Consider the following 15388-nt stretch of genomic DNA (forward strand, 5'->3'; position numbering starts at 1 on the left):
TATAGCCCCAAATGAGAAAAAAAAACAACAGGAGAAATCTGTAGAAAAAGACCTAAATGAAATGGAAGCAAGCAATTTATCAGATATAGAGTTCAAAGTAATGGTTGTAAGGATGCTCAACAGCATATAAAAGGATATGGAAGCCATGAAAGAGGACCAGTCAGAAGTGAGGAATACATTATCTGAAATGAAGAATACACTGGAAGGAATAAGCAGTAGGTTGGATGAAGCAGAGGACTGAATCAGCAGTTTGAAAGGCAAGGTAACAGAAAACACCCAATCAGAGCAGCAAATAGAAAAAAGAATGGAAAAAATGAGAATTGTTCAAGGGACCTTTGGGGCAACATGAAACATAATAACATCCACATTATAGAAGTACCAGAAGGAGAAGAGAGAGGGCAAGGAATCAATAATATATTTGAAGAAATAATGACTGAAGAGCAGGGTAACAACTAGGTGAAAAGGGAGGTTAGGGGGTGGAGGGATTAAGCAAAAGCGAAAAAGTACTCATGGACATGGATGACAGTGTGGTGATTGCTGGGGGAGGGGTATGAGGAGACTAAATGACAATGAAAAAAATTCCAATAAAGATTAAATAAAAGAAAAATAATGACCGAAAACTTCCCTAACCTGGTAAAGGAAAAAGACACACAATTCTAGGAAGTGTAGAGTCCCAAACAGGATGAACACAAAGGGGCCCACACCAAGACATATCATAATTAAAATGACAAAGGTTAAAGACAGAGAATCTTAAAAGCCACAAGAGAAAGACAGTTATCTACAAGGGAGCTCCTATAAGACTGTCAGCTGATTTCTCAACAGAAACATTTCAGCGCATTGACATGAAATATTCAAAGAGAGGCAAATCAAGGACCTATAACTAAGACTACTTTACCCAGTAAGGCTATCATTTAAAATTAAAGGAGAAATAAAGAGCTTCCCAGACAAGAAAAAGCTAAAGGAGTTTGTTACCTCCAATATCTTTTATTAAGACCAGATAACAACATGGATGTATTTGTACCAATCATCCTTTCCCAGAAAGCTTGCTGGTGAATTACAGAAATGTTAAATTCAATGTAAGAAAAAGGTATGTATTTAGAAAAGACTAACATGAAGGAACATAACAGTCTACAAGAATGAGTTTTGAATCAGGCAAAAGTTGGCTCAAATCTTGCTCTACCACTGAATAGGTGCTTGCCCTTCTGAAAGATATGTGCCTCTCTGAGTCTCTATTTACTCATCTGTAAAGTGGGAAAAAGAATAATACTTGCTTTTAAGGATTGACTCAAGGGTTAAATGGAATATGCATGTAAAACATATACCAGTTCATAACTTAGAATCATGGGTCATTAAATGATATTGCTGAATCAAAAAAGACATGAAACAGAAAATGAGGAAGGAAGTTATCTGAGGCCATTGCTTCTGTGGCTTTTCATCTACACCAGCTCATGGAGTCAGCTTGGGACTCAGCAAGCCATCAAGTAAAAGTCACCTCTTCAGTGAAGAGGAGGTAGAAGTTTACATAGAGAAAATGGGATAGTGGGAAAGGTACTTTTGTTGAAAAGGTCTTAAACTTTAGTGAGAATGAGACTCACCTGGGAGGTAGGCAATCACCTGCATCCTGAATCAGCAGGCCTAATATGTGGCCCGAGCAACTCTCACACTGATGGCTTCAAGACCTCCTTGGAGCGAGGTCTTGAGATATACTTGTTCTTGAGAATCTCATTTAAATCAACTTCTTTCAAATGAATGTATAAAATGCATCATAGAGGCCATTAGTTAAGAAAAGTTAAGGCAATTTCTGCTTTACAAGGAATAATTACTTCATAGCACACAAAAAAAATCCTGCTTTCTCATTGTCTGTTTTATAAAGTCAAATTCTTCAGCTCACCCTCACCCTCTGTTTGTGACCATGGCAGTGGCTTTGGCAAGTTTTTCTGAAATCGAAACCATTCCTTATAGTATTAATTTCATTGGGAAAACAAGTTCCAAAAAACCAAATTTCTAGAATAAGGTCTGTTTTTAATTCAGGGTGTTTGTATATAGCTGGTTTAATTTTTATATTATTTTATTTAGTGTGTGTGTGTGTGTGTGTGTGTGTGTGTGTGTGAAACATGTCTTTGGCTGTTAAATGCCTCTTCAATACTGAACTGTTGGGGTTTTTTTTGTTTTATTCTTCCACACACCACAAGTGGCATATCAAAATGCCATCTTTCCAAGAGCACTCAGATGCCCGAATGCCTTTTTATTAAGGCTTTTTATTCTACCTATGCTGATTTTTTTTTGTAGTGGGGAAAAGTGAGGAACAAGTTGCCTCCTTGAGGCTTAACAGGAGTCACCTGATAGCTCCAAGGAGGCTGCCTTCCTGGCTAGTGTTGCCATTCCTATATAGGCAGGAGCTCCCAGGGCATGCAGGCATAACCCATCCCCAGGAGTCCATAGTCCCCTCTCACAGCTTTAAGACCAGAGACTCCCAGGGTCCCTGGTGGGAGGACTGGCTAGAAAAGAGGCAAAATGGAAAAGGAGGAGGTGGAGCTTGAGAATTCACAGGGTCCTCCAAACAAATTGAAAAAGTGGAGGGTCATCAGGGGTAGGGAGAGATTTGCTTATCTTTTTTTCTTACATTTGGAAAAACTCTCAGAGCACAAGAGCCACAATCATAAAGGACCAATCAAGAATGAAAGTTGGGCCCTGGCTGGTGTAACTCAGTGGGTTGACTGCTGACCCGCAAACCAAAGGGTTGCTGGTTCGATTCCCAGTCTAGGGAACATGCTTGGGTTGTGCCCAGGTCCCTGGTGGGGGGCATGTGAGAGATAACCACACATTGATGTTTCTCTCCCTCTCTTTCTCCCTTCCTTCCCTCTCTAAAAATAAATAAAGTAAGTCTTTAAAACAAAGAATGAAAGTTGGGAGCCTTCCTGGCAGGGATGTGTGTGTGGATGCTACACCCAGTTTGGAGGTTCCAAGCCCTTGATGTCTGGAGGTTAGAAAAGGGGAAAGAGTGAATTTGTAGTAGCAATAGTAGTAATAATAATAGCAGCTCACTTAAATCCTTATTAATTCCATATATCAGGTATTATTTTAGTTGCTTTGCATGTATTTATTTAATGTCCTCAACAGCCGTGTAAAGAAGGTATTGTTGTTATTTCCATTTTGCGGGTAATGAAATTGAGGCATAGATAATTTAAATAATTTGCTAGGTTTAATGCACCAATTATGTCCCAGTGCTGGTTAGGGAACTGGAGAGCTACTTTGAGTTCACGCTCTTAACTACTGGACTATACTGCCTCCTACTGGCTGTATAATCATAAATATTTGAATCCCCAAAATACTACCAGCATCTTATATTATCATGATAGATCAGTATGTTAAATCAGCACTGTCCAATGGAGATGTAAATATATATCACATATATAATTTACATTTTCAAGTAACTGCATAAAAATGTTAACAAGGTGAATTTTAATACTGTTTTATTTAATCTACTATATCCAAAATAATTGTCATTTCAATTTATAATCAATATAAAAATTTATTAATAAGAGAGGTTACATTTTTTTCATACCAAGTCTTTAAAATTAGTGTTTATTTTGCATTTATTGCACAATACATGTCAGAAAGGTCACATTTCTAGTGTTCAATAGCCACATGTGGCAGATACCAGATTGGCAGCATTAGAAACTAAGGACCTTAGAATTAGGTAAGCACTTACCAGGATTTTCTATTGTGTAATACCTGATTTGGTACTTGGGCCAAGATCTTGTCTTGAGAAACATATAATTCCCAATGACTCTAAATTCTTAAAATAATGATTTCTGCCAAGCCATGCCTGCTCCTTCTTTTTTATTCCCTAGTGGAGAGCCTTCCTAATTCACGTTCTGGCTCACGGCCCTAATTCATCTTGCTTTAAACAAGAGCATGCTATGCCCTACCCCTAGTCAAAGATGTAGCCAGTATATATCCTCATTGACAGGAACCTGCTGCTTTCTTTGCAGTAGTGTTGCTAACCTATTAGAAGCAGCTATGGTTCATTTGCTATGCTAGAAACAGTCTTTAGATCTTCATACTGTAGTTGCTATTTCATTAGCTCCTTTACTTCTTTCTGCATAATCTCCTTACATGGTATTTTTGCCAAGTCACAAAGGTGTCCAAGACCAGGCATCACACTGTTAGGAGGTCATTAGTCCTGCTCAAATTCAGATCAGCAATAGATTCTTTCCTTGAAAGTAGCCTGAGTAGCCTGGGTCTATAATTCTCCTTGTTAAATATCCAAAAGCACTAAAAGTTAAAGTAAAGTAAGCATGATTTATTTTCTCCCCAGATACCACGGATTTATATTACTTCTTGCAGAGGGAAGCAGATATTTAATGATAATTTTATATGGAATTTTCCACAGGAAAGCAAGGGAAGAGCTTAATTATAATGTTTCATTAAGAAATGTACCATCTCCCAGGCATATTGCAAGGATTATTAATCATTCTCTTGTCTATAATTGCAAAATTACATTAATATCATCAATAGTCAAAATAACATTTCATAAAATGTTCAAGTTAAAAAGACTATACAAAACATCTAATTCCCCAAACTTCCCTGAAGATAACAATCCCTTGGGATACTTTAAGTAATAAAAAATCAGTGACTGCATCCGAGACCCACTGAATCAGACTCTTGGGGCAGAGTTCTAGGAAGCTGCGGGTTGCATAAGCATGAGCCCCTGGCTTAATCTTATTGTCGGAAATTTAAGGGAACACTGAAGCCCCACAACTTTGTTTTATGGATGAGGGGCCTGGGCCTCAGAGAGATTGGAGGACTTGATGGGTTTAGACAGTTACTGTACATCAGATGGGAATGGAACCCACCATTCCAGACTCCAGACCAGGAATGTTCCAGGACCTCAGGCATTAGAGGCAGAATAAAACTGAAAGCCATGATTCTCTTCTGTCCATTAAAAAATAGTAAACAGACAAACAAACAAACAAATAAGTAGCAGCTTATTTATTTAAGTAACTTTTTCAGGGGGCAGGTTTTATATAATTTTGAATATAATCTCTTAGTTTCAAAACACTCCATTAAAAAGTGTGTGTGCACATACTCATCCGTTTCCACTTCATTGTACACCCAGAAAAGACCACCTTTAGTGACTAAACTGCAGTCTTACTTATGGCCCTTTGATATTCCATGTGCATTAATTTTCACTCTTTTGCATTCTAAATCTTTTTGAGTCAGCCATTCAAGGGTATATCCATTTGCTTTAAATAATCAAACTCTTTATCTTCTGTTCTACTTTGAAAGAATAGAACTATCCTACAACAAGTAACTCATTTTTAAAAAATCAGCAACACAAAAGATGTTACTATTTTCCCTCTACTGAAGAAAAAACATAGTTGGAAAATTTAATGAGAAATGCTCATTAAAATGTTACTTGTACCATCATTTTAATGCAACTTTCTTTGCTTCCAGAGTGTCCAAAACCTCCAAACATCCCCATGATCATGCTGGGGGTCTCGCTGGCTATTCTGCTCATTGGGGTTGTCCTACTGTGCATCTGGAAGCTGCTCGTGTCATTTCATGATCGTAAGGAAGTTGCCAAATTTGAAGCAGAAAGGTCAAAAGCCAAGTGGCAAACGGTATGTGAACTCTTAGGGGTGATTGTGTGTTTAGAGGAAAAAGTATTTTGTAGAAGAAGCGGGAAGTTAGCTTTCTTCTGCTCTAAAAGCGAGTTAGAATGTCCTGTTCTCACTCTCACCAGGTCCCTGACAGCTTTGATCTCTGTTCTGCTTTTGTCTGTTACTTGGGTCCCAGGAGGCCCTCACAGCTCCCATTTGTCTCTCAGCACAGTGAGGGGGTTTCCCCTACTCTGGAGTCTCATGAAACTTCTTGGTTAGTTACTTAGGAACATCAAGGGCATGTATCTTATTTCTCACCATCAGGAGGACCCCTCAGGCCCTATTGATAAACCGTTAAATGTTTATGTTATAGCTAATGGAATAAGCTTTGTGAATACTAGGCAGTTCATGCAGATTACCATGAAAATACACATTACTCATAATAGGTTACAAAGCAAAGTTGACAAGACTTTTAAAATGCCATCCAGTTTTTCTGAATAGCATAAATTTCAAACAGCTACCTAAAAAAAACCCCCAAAGGTACCAACCTTTAAATATATGTACTCAATAAATATAATTTATGTGTCTCCTCTTTACAGTAAGCAAACACAAAACAGGACTCCAATTTTCTGTGTCTCTTTCCCACAGGACAGATAATTACATTTCTAGAGGCCCACAGAAACAATTTCATGGTTTTAATTTCATCTTTCTATCTCTAATTGTGTGTCCAGCTAGCTAATAGCAATTATCCTACATTGCTGATTCTAAAACAAGTAATATCATAGGAGAAAATACAAGGAAACACAATGCTCCTTTGGGGTTTTCTGCCCAAATATATTGGTGATAATACTTTTTTCTCTGTCTCTAGTGATATCTTCAATTCCTAAAGCAAATGGAATGTTCTGTTTTGGATAAATTTACCTCGATAAGGAATGCTTATGTCTTATCTAGTACTTTTGAAGTAATCATATTATGGTACAGGACAAAGGACAATAAAAAGTTTTATCTACTTTGTCTTCCCATTAAAGATGCCTTTAGACACAACAACCAGATGCCGTGTATGGATCTTCTGTTGATCCTGATTTGAAGAGTCAAAAAAGTACATTTTTTTGACAACGAAAAAGATTAATGTAGACTGGGTATTAAAATGATGGCAATGTATTGTGATTAATTTAATTAGGTATATAATGTCATGATGGCTTTGTTAAAAATAATCCAGATTTTGGGGTGAAAGAAAACTAAGGCTGAGTTTCCTTTGAAATCATTCAGCCAAAAGAGAGACAGCAATAGGTAAAGTAAGTGTGGCAAAATCGTACTAATTATTGAATCTGGGTGATAGGTCTACAGAGGTAAGTTAGACAGCTTTTCTCTTCTTTTGTGTTTGTATGGATTTTTCTTAATTTTAAAAAACCCTTTAGGAAAGTCAAATGTGGATTTGCATTGAGTATATAATTTATTTGTCCCTAACAAGGTCGCATTGTAACTTGACAGGTTAGTCTGGTGACTTAGAACACAGTGCCAGGAAGCCAAAGTGCTGAGGCAGTTAGCTTCACCTGATCCCTGGCCAGAGCTGTTGCAGCTCTCACCAGCTGCCAAGCAAATGCCTGGCTATGGTCAGAAGGGCAACCAGGCAAAAGAGTATGGTTAAGTAGGTACAAAAAAAAAATAGCAGAAGTTGGTTGAACAACCATCAGCCCCCTGAAGTCATCTTGATAGTCACAGTTTGAATGTAAGGAAACTGAGGCTCTGAGAAGTGAAGAGATTTCTCACCCTGTTGATCCATGGCGGAGCTGCAATCCCAACTGCAGCCTCGGCCCTCCTGGAAATAATGAGCAGGTGTTTCACAAACTAGCACTCGGGTAATTATGTGATGTGTATCTACCAACCAGCACATTTTAATGTTCTCATACAAAAGCATGATTACTGACTAGTGATTAATATCTTTAAAATAACATTTTAATTAACAGTTAATTTCTCTAAAACATGAATTGTTTCCCTCAGGATGTAGAACATGACTGAAATTCAAATACTAAATTTTTGCTGTTTCTACATCTAAAATGGAACAAAAATATGCATTAAACAGATAAAAGCATGAATGAAAAATGTTATTCCCTTGTTAAACTGAGTCTCTTTGAATAACAAATGTTTGATTTTCTTGACTAGATAATGACTGGGTAATAACTATTCACTTGGATGCAAAAGAGGTTTAATTCAAATAATTGAATTCAAATTTCACTAATATATCTTATTTTAAAATGTTGCTCAGTGTATCCATTTTGAGGTCTTCAATTTGATTCTTTTTTAAAAAATCTAAAATCTATTTCTTCTTGAAGAACCAAATTTGGCTGGACTTTAAAACCCAAGAGACATCCACAGACGGTAGCGGTAGAAGGGTCTCCCGACCCACAGATTGCTGTTGGCCTCCAAAGGTGACAGAGCTGAGGATGAAAGAGTCTTGTTTTTGCCTCCTGAAACATTTCATCATAGCCATAAAGAAAAGTTACCTTTTATTACTTTTAAAAATAATCTCCCCATCCACATTCTTTATGAAAACAGAAAAGGAAGATATTTAAATTCATTTTTGATTAGACATTTTTTCTAAAGTGACAAGTCATTAAGTAGAGGCAAAAATGTTCAGTCTGACATTTCTAACAGTCATGGATTGATTTTGTACTGTGCTAAGCAAATCAGGTCTGCATTTGGCAGTTAGGCAATCATTAAGTGAGCTATGGGTCAGGACAGAGAGCTTTCTTATTACCGCTATTTCAAACTCTAAAAATGTGCCATTGCATTTGCAGAATCCTCAGCCTACGTTTGTAACCCCAGGTCCCTCGGGGAATTAGCTTGGTCACCTCCCCCCCAGATGGTTGGGGAAAACCCAAGTTTGTCTAAACAGTGAAGGAGTGTAGACTCATCTGACATGGAGTCGGACACATGCCAGTGTCTCAGCTGGAAATACTCTGTGGGAGGCTGCCACCTGCATGGCACAGAGGAGACAGTATCAGACATTGTGACACTTTCTACTGTCAACAAAACCCAGTGTGAACTTGTTCTCCTGAGCTCTGATCATCCATTGAGGGCAGGAAATACTTCTGCCACTCCCCCGTATATACTTACCCTCCTAGTACAGTGGAGTCTGCTTTATCCATCACCCTCTATCAGCATGCCCAGGCCCTATAACTAGTTTTGCAAGACACCCAAAATATTGTAGGCCTAAATGAATGAAGTTGCTTTGAAATACAGGATGAAAACCACAATAATCAAAATTAAACACTCAACTTAATATCTACAAAATAACATTGTGCAATCAATCAGTCAATTGCAACTTAAGTCACCACTTTAATAGTGCATGTAAGTGATATTTAGAGTAACATGGAGGTGGATTTTAATATGTTTAACATGACATGGGATGAGGCTCACAAAAGAGTTCTTGGTCCTATGCAGATGTAAACTGGCCCTCCTCACAGCTGTTTACACTGAATTTCAGGGTGTCTTGTCTGTTCCCTAAGCCACCCTCTTCCTCCAGGACAGTGGCCCTACTCATTATCCTCACCCTGCACTTTTTTTTTCCATCTATCCTCTCCAACTGAGTGCCTTATTCTTCTGTAACCAACTTAAATTTAATAGCATAGAGTCTCTTAAACATAGTATAATTCCATATGTGATTTTTGTTTGCAAATAATACTCTACCTGCATGTATGACCCCCTCAGTATGCCCTTTACCCTCCAAACCCCAAGTTCTCATGGCAGCAGGGCTAAATAAGGACTGGAGGGCTCTCAGGATTACCCAGGCTGACCTCAGGAGCAGAGACAACACAGTGACTTGGCCTTCACTCATTATCCACCACCGAGGAGCCTCTTTTCTATTTGCCCTCAGACTGAGATAGCATCTCTCTCGGAAGGCATGTGAACAAAGATATCATGTTACTCAATCTGAGGTCTGGCCACTGGCTCCAGGCAACATAGAAACAGGTGCAGATGTCATTTCTCCTCCAAGAAAAGATACTGTGGTGAATCCAAGGGCAACAGGTGGGAGAGGCCAGGGAATGGTTTTAATTTTATTCAAGTCTCCTGAGTGCTGAGAGAAATGTGCTGAGAAAGCTAAAACAATCATGTTTTTTCAGACCTATACCTAGAAATTGCTACTATCTCTACAATTCATGGAAGGAGACCAAAGTACACAATTTTGTACTTTGGAGGGTCTGAGGTATTACACAGACTCCATGCATACTCAGAAATGGACTTGGAAATGTTAAGAGTACAAAAGCTGGAGGTAAATATCTTTATTACACTCTCTAGGACATAAAAGAAAAAGAAGTTCCAAATATGAAGACTAGCTATAAGTAAGAGCCAATAAGAGGAAGCAGTATTGAAAACTGACTAGGTGCCAGGCACTGTGCTGAAGTACATTACCTTGTAGAGAAGGTGGGCACATTAGTGGTCCCTCTTATAGATGAGGACATCGAGGCTTGGAGTTACTTAAGTCAGGTAGCATAGTGCTGCTGCCGTTTGGTCAACTTTGGGAAACGGGAGAGAAGAAACTGTCTTACCCAGATGTTTTGTGCCTGCCTGGAACAGTTAAACTAAAGAAGAGAATTAGAAGGATCAAGCTGGGCACTTCTCCAGACACCTAGAGAGCCTTGGTCCTTCTGGTCCTGGCAACAGCCCCTGCAAACACATCTACAGCCCAAGCACACAGCGGAATTATCCAGGCATCGGCGCACAACCTCCGCACCACCCCAAGAACAAAGCCTTCTTGCCCGACCTGCCTTAGGACCTGTGCTCTTTCATGAGCCCAGTGTACCAAGCACCAGACTCTTGTGACTCTCCAAGTCACACACCAGTAAGCAAAAACCACCAAGTTCTCTTACCGTCCAGAGCAAATGTTTATTTTCCCTGCTTCTCCCAAACTGCTATTTGCTCCTCTCTCTGAATTTTGATCTCATTTTTAGCAAGATTATTTGTGCTCTTGTTTGGTGCCTCTCAACAGAAACATGTTTCTTAAAGGCACGTACTACTGTCATTCATCTTTGTATGCTTCTACTAGTTCACTTTTCCTATTTTTTACTCTTTTATTTTACATTTCACTTTTGAGTTACCTATTGGTTCATTCTATTCATCCAATAAACAACTGAGTGCCTACTATGAGCTAAGCAATGTTTTCAGTGCTGATAAAATAGCAGTTAATAAAAAAGCTAGTCTTGTTTTCTGTCAATAAATTAATGCATTTCCAAAAGGTTAACATATGGGACTAGTTCTGCATTATTAAAAAAATAAAATGAAGATGTATAAATTTTTAAATACTAACAATATGACATAAAATTAATCAAAGTTATTCAAATGGCTTTCAAGGATGACTCGCTTCTTCCAATTGTTAATGTACCATGAAATTATTTAGATATTTTAAAACAGTGTAATAACTAAATGTACATACTTTCATTTGAACCTCTTTTCTTTATTTTTTAGGGAACCAATCCACTGTACAGAGGCTCCACCAGCACCTTTAAAAATGTAACCTACAAACACAGAGAAAAACAAAAGGTGGACCTTTTCACAGATGGATAGAACTGCTTTACGCATGGAAAAAAGTCTGTTTCACTGATATGAAATGTTAATGCACTATTTAATTTTTCTTTCTTTGTTGCTTCCAAATGAGGTTGGTTTAAGATAATAATAGGTCATTTGGAGATCAGTCATTCTCTCTAGGAAGGTTAGAAACTATGTTGGCAGGTTCAAAATAATCAAGAAGAGAAATATCTTCAGCAAAGGGGTGACTTTGGGGATTATTTGAGGTACACTAACTCTGTTGCATTAATGCCTCAAAATAATCATCAAAATGATTTGTGGGGGCCTAATTTGCATTTGAAGAATGTTTGAAATTATACTCTCATTTGTTGCTGGAACACCTGAAGTCTTTGTCTCAGCAAAGCCGTGAATCCACATGCTCACATTAAATGCTCATACTTGCCGATTTATTCCAAACCTAGTAAAAAATGCCCTTTATTAAAGGATGTTTTTTTTTTTAGTTTATGGAAAGTGAGGTTCTGATTTTACTCCAGCTGAAAGAATGTGATTCTTCTAAAGATGTTCCAAATATAAGAATAAAAAATGAAGTGTTATTTTCTATGGATTTGTCTGAACCTAAAAGTCAAGCACATAAATAAGTACAGCTTGTTTTACAGATGAGGAAGAAGTAATTTATAAAATAGGAAGTCACTAGTAAAAAATAACAAGCTTATCATTTAGATTATTTTCAATTACCCAAAGATATGCTTCTACACTCCATTTCCCTCCTGATTCTGAATTTTCAAACTATAGCTTCTCCCATATTTCTCAATCCATTTTACTTAGTTTCACAGTCTAGCCCTTATAATTGTCATGTGAAAGTTTTAATTTCTTGTTACAGAATCACTTTAAATGATTAGTTTATTTAACAAGAGCTCCAATATTACAAAAAGGAACAAAATTTTAAGTGGTTTTAAATCAAGCACATCAAGAGTACAAAAGTCCCTCATGAGTAATAGGCTTGTTGACCTATGTTCTTTTCCCATGTGTATAACCTACCTTGACATTTCAGCAGCATATGGTAAATATGTGTCATATATTAATTTTAAAAACTAAGATTTTACTTGCAAAATACATGTGGATAATTAGGTATCCATAGACTGAAGAGATGAACTCTGTAGAATAATATTTCTTAAAGTAAATACTACTTTTCAAAGCACTTTCTTCTCCTTTGATGCTTGTAAGGAAACTAGGGTTCCAAGTCTAAGTAGAAGTGATTCAGAATCTAGACTGTCTAGCTCCAAACCACGTTGTCTTCCCACGGCACAAGGCTGACTCCTTTGTTAGTGAAATGATACGAAGATTTTGTGAGTTAAGCGGTAACCATCATTTGCTTGACTGAACGTACAGCATTTAGACTACTGGAACACAGGCAAAATCTTGTACGTTTGTGCCATGATTATTACCTTTGAGTAAATTGTAGTGTAATGTCTTTTACTAGGTGAGGAGTTGACTCTGTGATAGAGGCTTCATGTTTACCCACTGAATTGGCAGAGTAATCTATAAGTTTCGTCAGTCTTATAGACCTTAATCACTTGGAGACCCTTTTTTTTTCTGGTTTCTAAATAACTCAGGTAAATCAAACACTTGTGGAGTACACAGCTATATTAAAAGAATTACTAAGAAATCACCTTGGAAACCTGAGAGGCTGATGTACCCTCTACTTCCTGACTGAAGCCCGAGTTCTGGGGAAAACCAAGAGCAAAAAGGAAGCCTCAATTCTGATGACACAACAGTAGTATTCACCTTGACATGTGATATTTTGTATTATTACTGGAATGGGATTTTAGAAAACATAAGTTTTCCTCTTGTGTATATATAGAGAAGAATTTACTATTTGTCTGAATACGGTTTTGACCCAAGGCTGGACCTTGAAAAGGCCAAAACATTAACAGTAGTACTTCTGTTCACTGAAGAGTTATGTTACATGAAGATAACATGGGTTTTGTAAGTTGTTTTATTGTATTTTGTGTTGACATAAATAAACATGGTAATTTAAACAATGAGCCTTAGATGGGTGATAATTTCTTTTATTTACTTGCTACAAAACCCTCTTCTTGGATTTCTGGGGCCCTGTGTGACCTGCTCTGACCGCCTTGCTGCTCTCAGCCTGGGGCCAAGGAGAAGGGCAGAAAGAGGCAGCCCCAGAACACAAGAGACAGCAGAAAATGAGCTGTAATTTGCTGTATAGTTATAATACCCACATTACGAAGCCTTTTAAAGACCTGGACATTACCCCATATTTTGTTAAGACAGTGCTTTGGGTTGAATTGTGGTTCCCACTCTAAAATTCACGTACTGAAGTCCTAACCCCCAGTACCTCAGGATGTGGCTGCATTTGGAGATAAGGTATTTAAAGAGGTAATTAAGTTAAAATGAGGTCATTAGATTGGGCCCTAATCCTTATGATTACTACCATTATAGGAAGAGATTAGAACACAAACATGCAGAGAGGGAAGACCATGTAGAGACACAGCGAGAAGACAGCCATCGACAAGCCAAGGGAAGAGGCTTCAACAGACGCCAAGCCTGCCAATACCTCGATCTGGGATTTTCGGTGTCCGGAGTTGTAAGAAACTGAATTTGTTGTTTAAGCCACACAGTCTGTGGTACTTTGTGTAGCAGCCCAAACGGACAGCAGTAGTTAGATGGTGCTGTATTTCTGGGTATCCATTTGGCAGATTCCATGGTACCATGCCCATTGTCCAAATCAGGGGGAAACAAAACAACAGAGACCAAATACTAAACAAGGAGTCAGTTTGGAAAAAGTTGTGGGGGTAGGTAGGGATGGAAGAGGGTATGGAGGAGCAGTAAATGGTAATGGAAAAAAATACCAGAAAAATTTTTTTAAAAAGTTGTATCTTAGAAAGACCATTCCTTACAAAAGGAAAGAGAAAGTCAAGTCAAGAGTAATTTTGTGCCCTGGCTGGCATAGCTCAGTGGATTGAGCGCGGGCTGCGAACCAAAGTGCCGCAGGTTCGATTCCCAGTCAGGGTACATGCCTGGGTTGCAGGCCATGACCCGCAGCAACCGCACATTGATTCTCTCTCTCCCTCTTCCTCCCTCCTAAAAAAATAGATAAAATCTTTAAAAAAAAGAGTAATTTTGTGCTGAAACAAACTAAGGTGTGACATCTGGGAATCCAGAAACTGCTCTCATATTGAATAATACCGAGGAAGTCGCTTTACAATGTCTTCCATCTGTGAGATGGTGTCAAAGCTTATCTCTTTTAGTACCTGTAACAATCCCTGGGGGCTCAATAAATTCATGCACTCAGTATTTTTAAGTATCTAATATATGCCAAGACTCTTCCCAGGATAAAGGACACAACAATGAACAAAATAAGCAGCTCCTGTACTCCCAAGTGGGGGAGAAGAACAATAAACAATTATATGTATAATGCCAGGATATGGGGTCCAGTTTATCAACATCCCAGATCCATCTGGCCCCACCCAGGTCTAAGCTGGAGTCACCCCAGCACACACCCACATAGTCCCCTTAGTAGGAAAGCCCCTGCTTCCACCTAACTCTGCAGGGGTTAGGTGGCCAGAGCAAGTCCTGTGCCCAAGTGCAAAATGGCAGCTGGATCTGGGTTACAAAGATACAGAAATTTTAGCCCTGGCTGGTGTGGCTCAGTGGACTGAGCGCTGACCTATGAACCAAAATGTCACTGGTTTGATTCCAGTCAAGGCACATGCCTGGGTTGCAAGCTAGGTCCCTGGTAAGGGGTGGGGCGCTTGAGAGGCAACCAATCAATGTTTCTCTGCAGACTGAAAGATTGCCACTTTGATTCCCAGTCAGGGCCTGTGCCTGGGTTGTGCCAGGGTGGGTGCCATGGGAGAAGCAACTGATAGATGTTTCTCTCCCTCTCTTTCTCCTCTCCCTCCCTTCTCCTCTCTCTAAAAATAAATAAATAAAATCTAAAAAGAAAGTCTTTGGGGTACCAGTTATGTATGGGTGCTACTGAGAATGAGATATATGGGGTAGGGGTGGTTGGCTATTCATTCAAATGTTCTCATTGGTGCCTGCAGCCTGAGGCCTTCAAAACGAGAGTGAGAAGGCCAAGCTCCATGGGGGTTCATCTGAGAGTCCATGCATTAGATTTAACTTGGTCTGGATTCCCCTTTAAGATTCTTCAACACCAAAAATAATTGTGCCCTGAAATACTCCTGTGAAACCACCCAAATGGCAGACCCCAAATCCTCCCAAAGCAACTC

The 15388-nt window shown here is 38.7% G+C and overlaps 1 protein-coding gene across 4 annotated transcripts in view; it reads left to right on the forward strand.

Annotated features, from left to right (window-relative positions):
* Positions 1 to 13174, forward strand: part of ITGB6 (integrin subunit beta 6) — a 149170-nt gene extending 135996 nt beyond the window's left edge. For all 4 annotated transcript variants that reach the window (XM_045853130.1, XM_045853294.1, XM_045853213.1 and 1 more), the window contains 2 exons: positions 5461 to 5627; positions 11073 to 13174. In XM_045853130.1, coding sequence (XP_045709086.1) covers positions 5461 to 5627; positions 11073 to 11171 — 266 coding nt within the window. In that variant the 3' untranslated portion in view covers positions 11172 to 13174. The remainder of the gene's footprint in view (positions 1 to 5460; positions 5628 to 11072) is intronic.
* The last annotated feature ends 2214 nt before the right edge of the window (positions 13175 to 15388 follow it).

Source organism: Phyllostomus hastatus, unplaced genomic scaffold, assembly GCF_019186645.2.
Source record: "Phyllostomus hastatus isolate PE091 unplaced genomic scaffold, TTU_PhHast_1.1 phas_contig_1, whole genome shotgun sequence".
In the NCBI taxonomy this organism is placed as follows: Eukaryota; Metazoa; Chordata; class Mammalia; order Chiroptera; family Phyllostomidae; genus Phyllostomus; species Phyllostomus hastatus.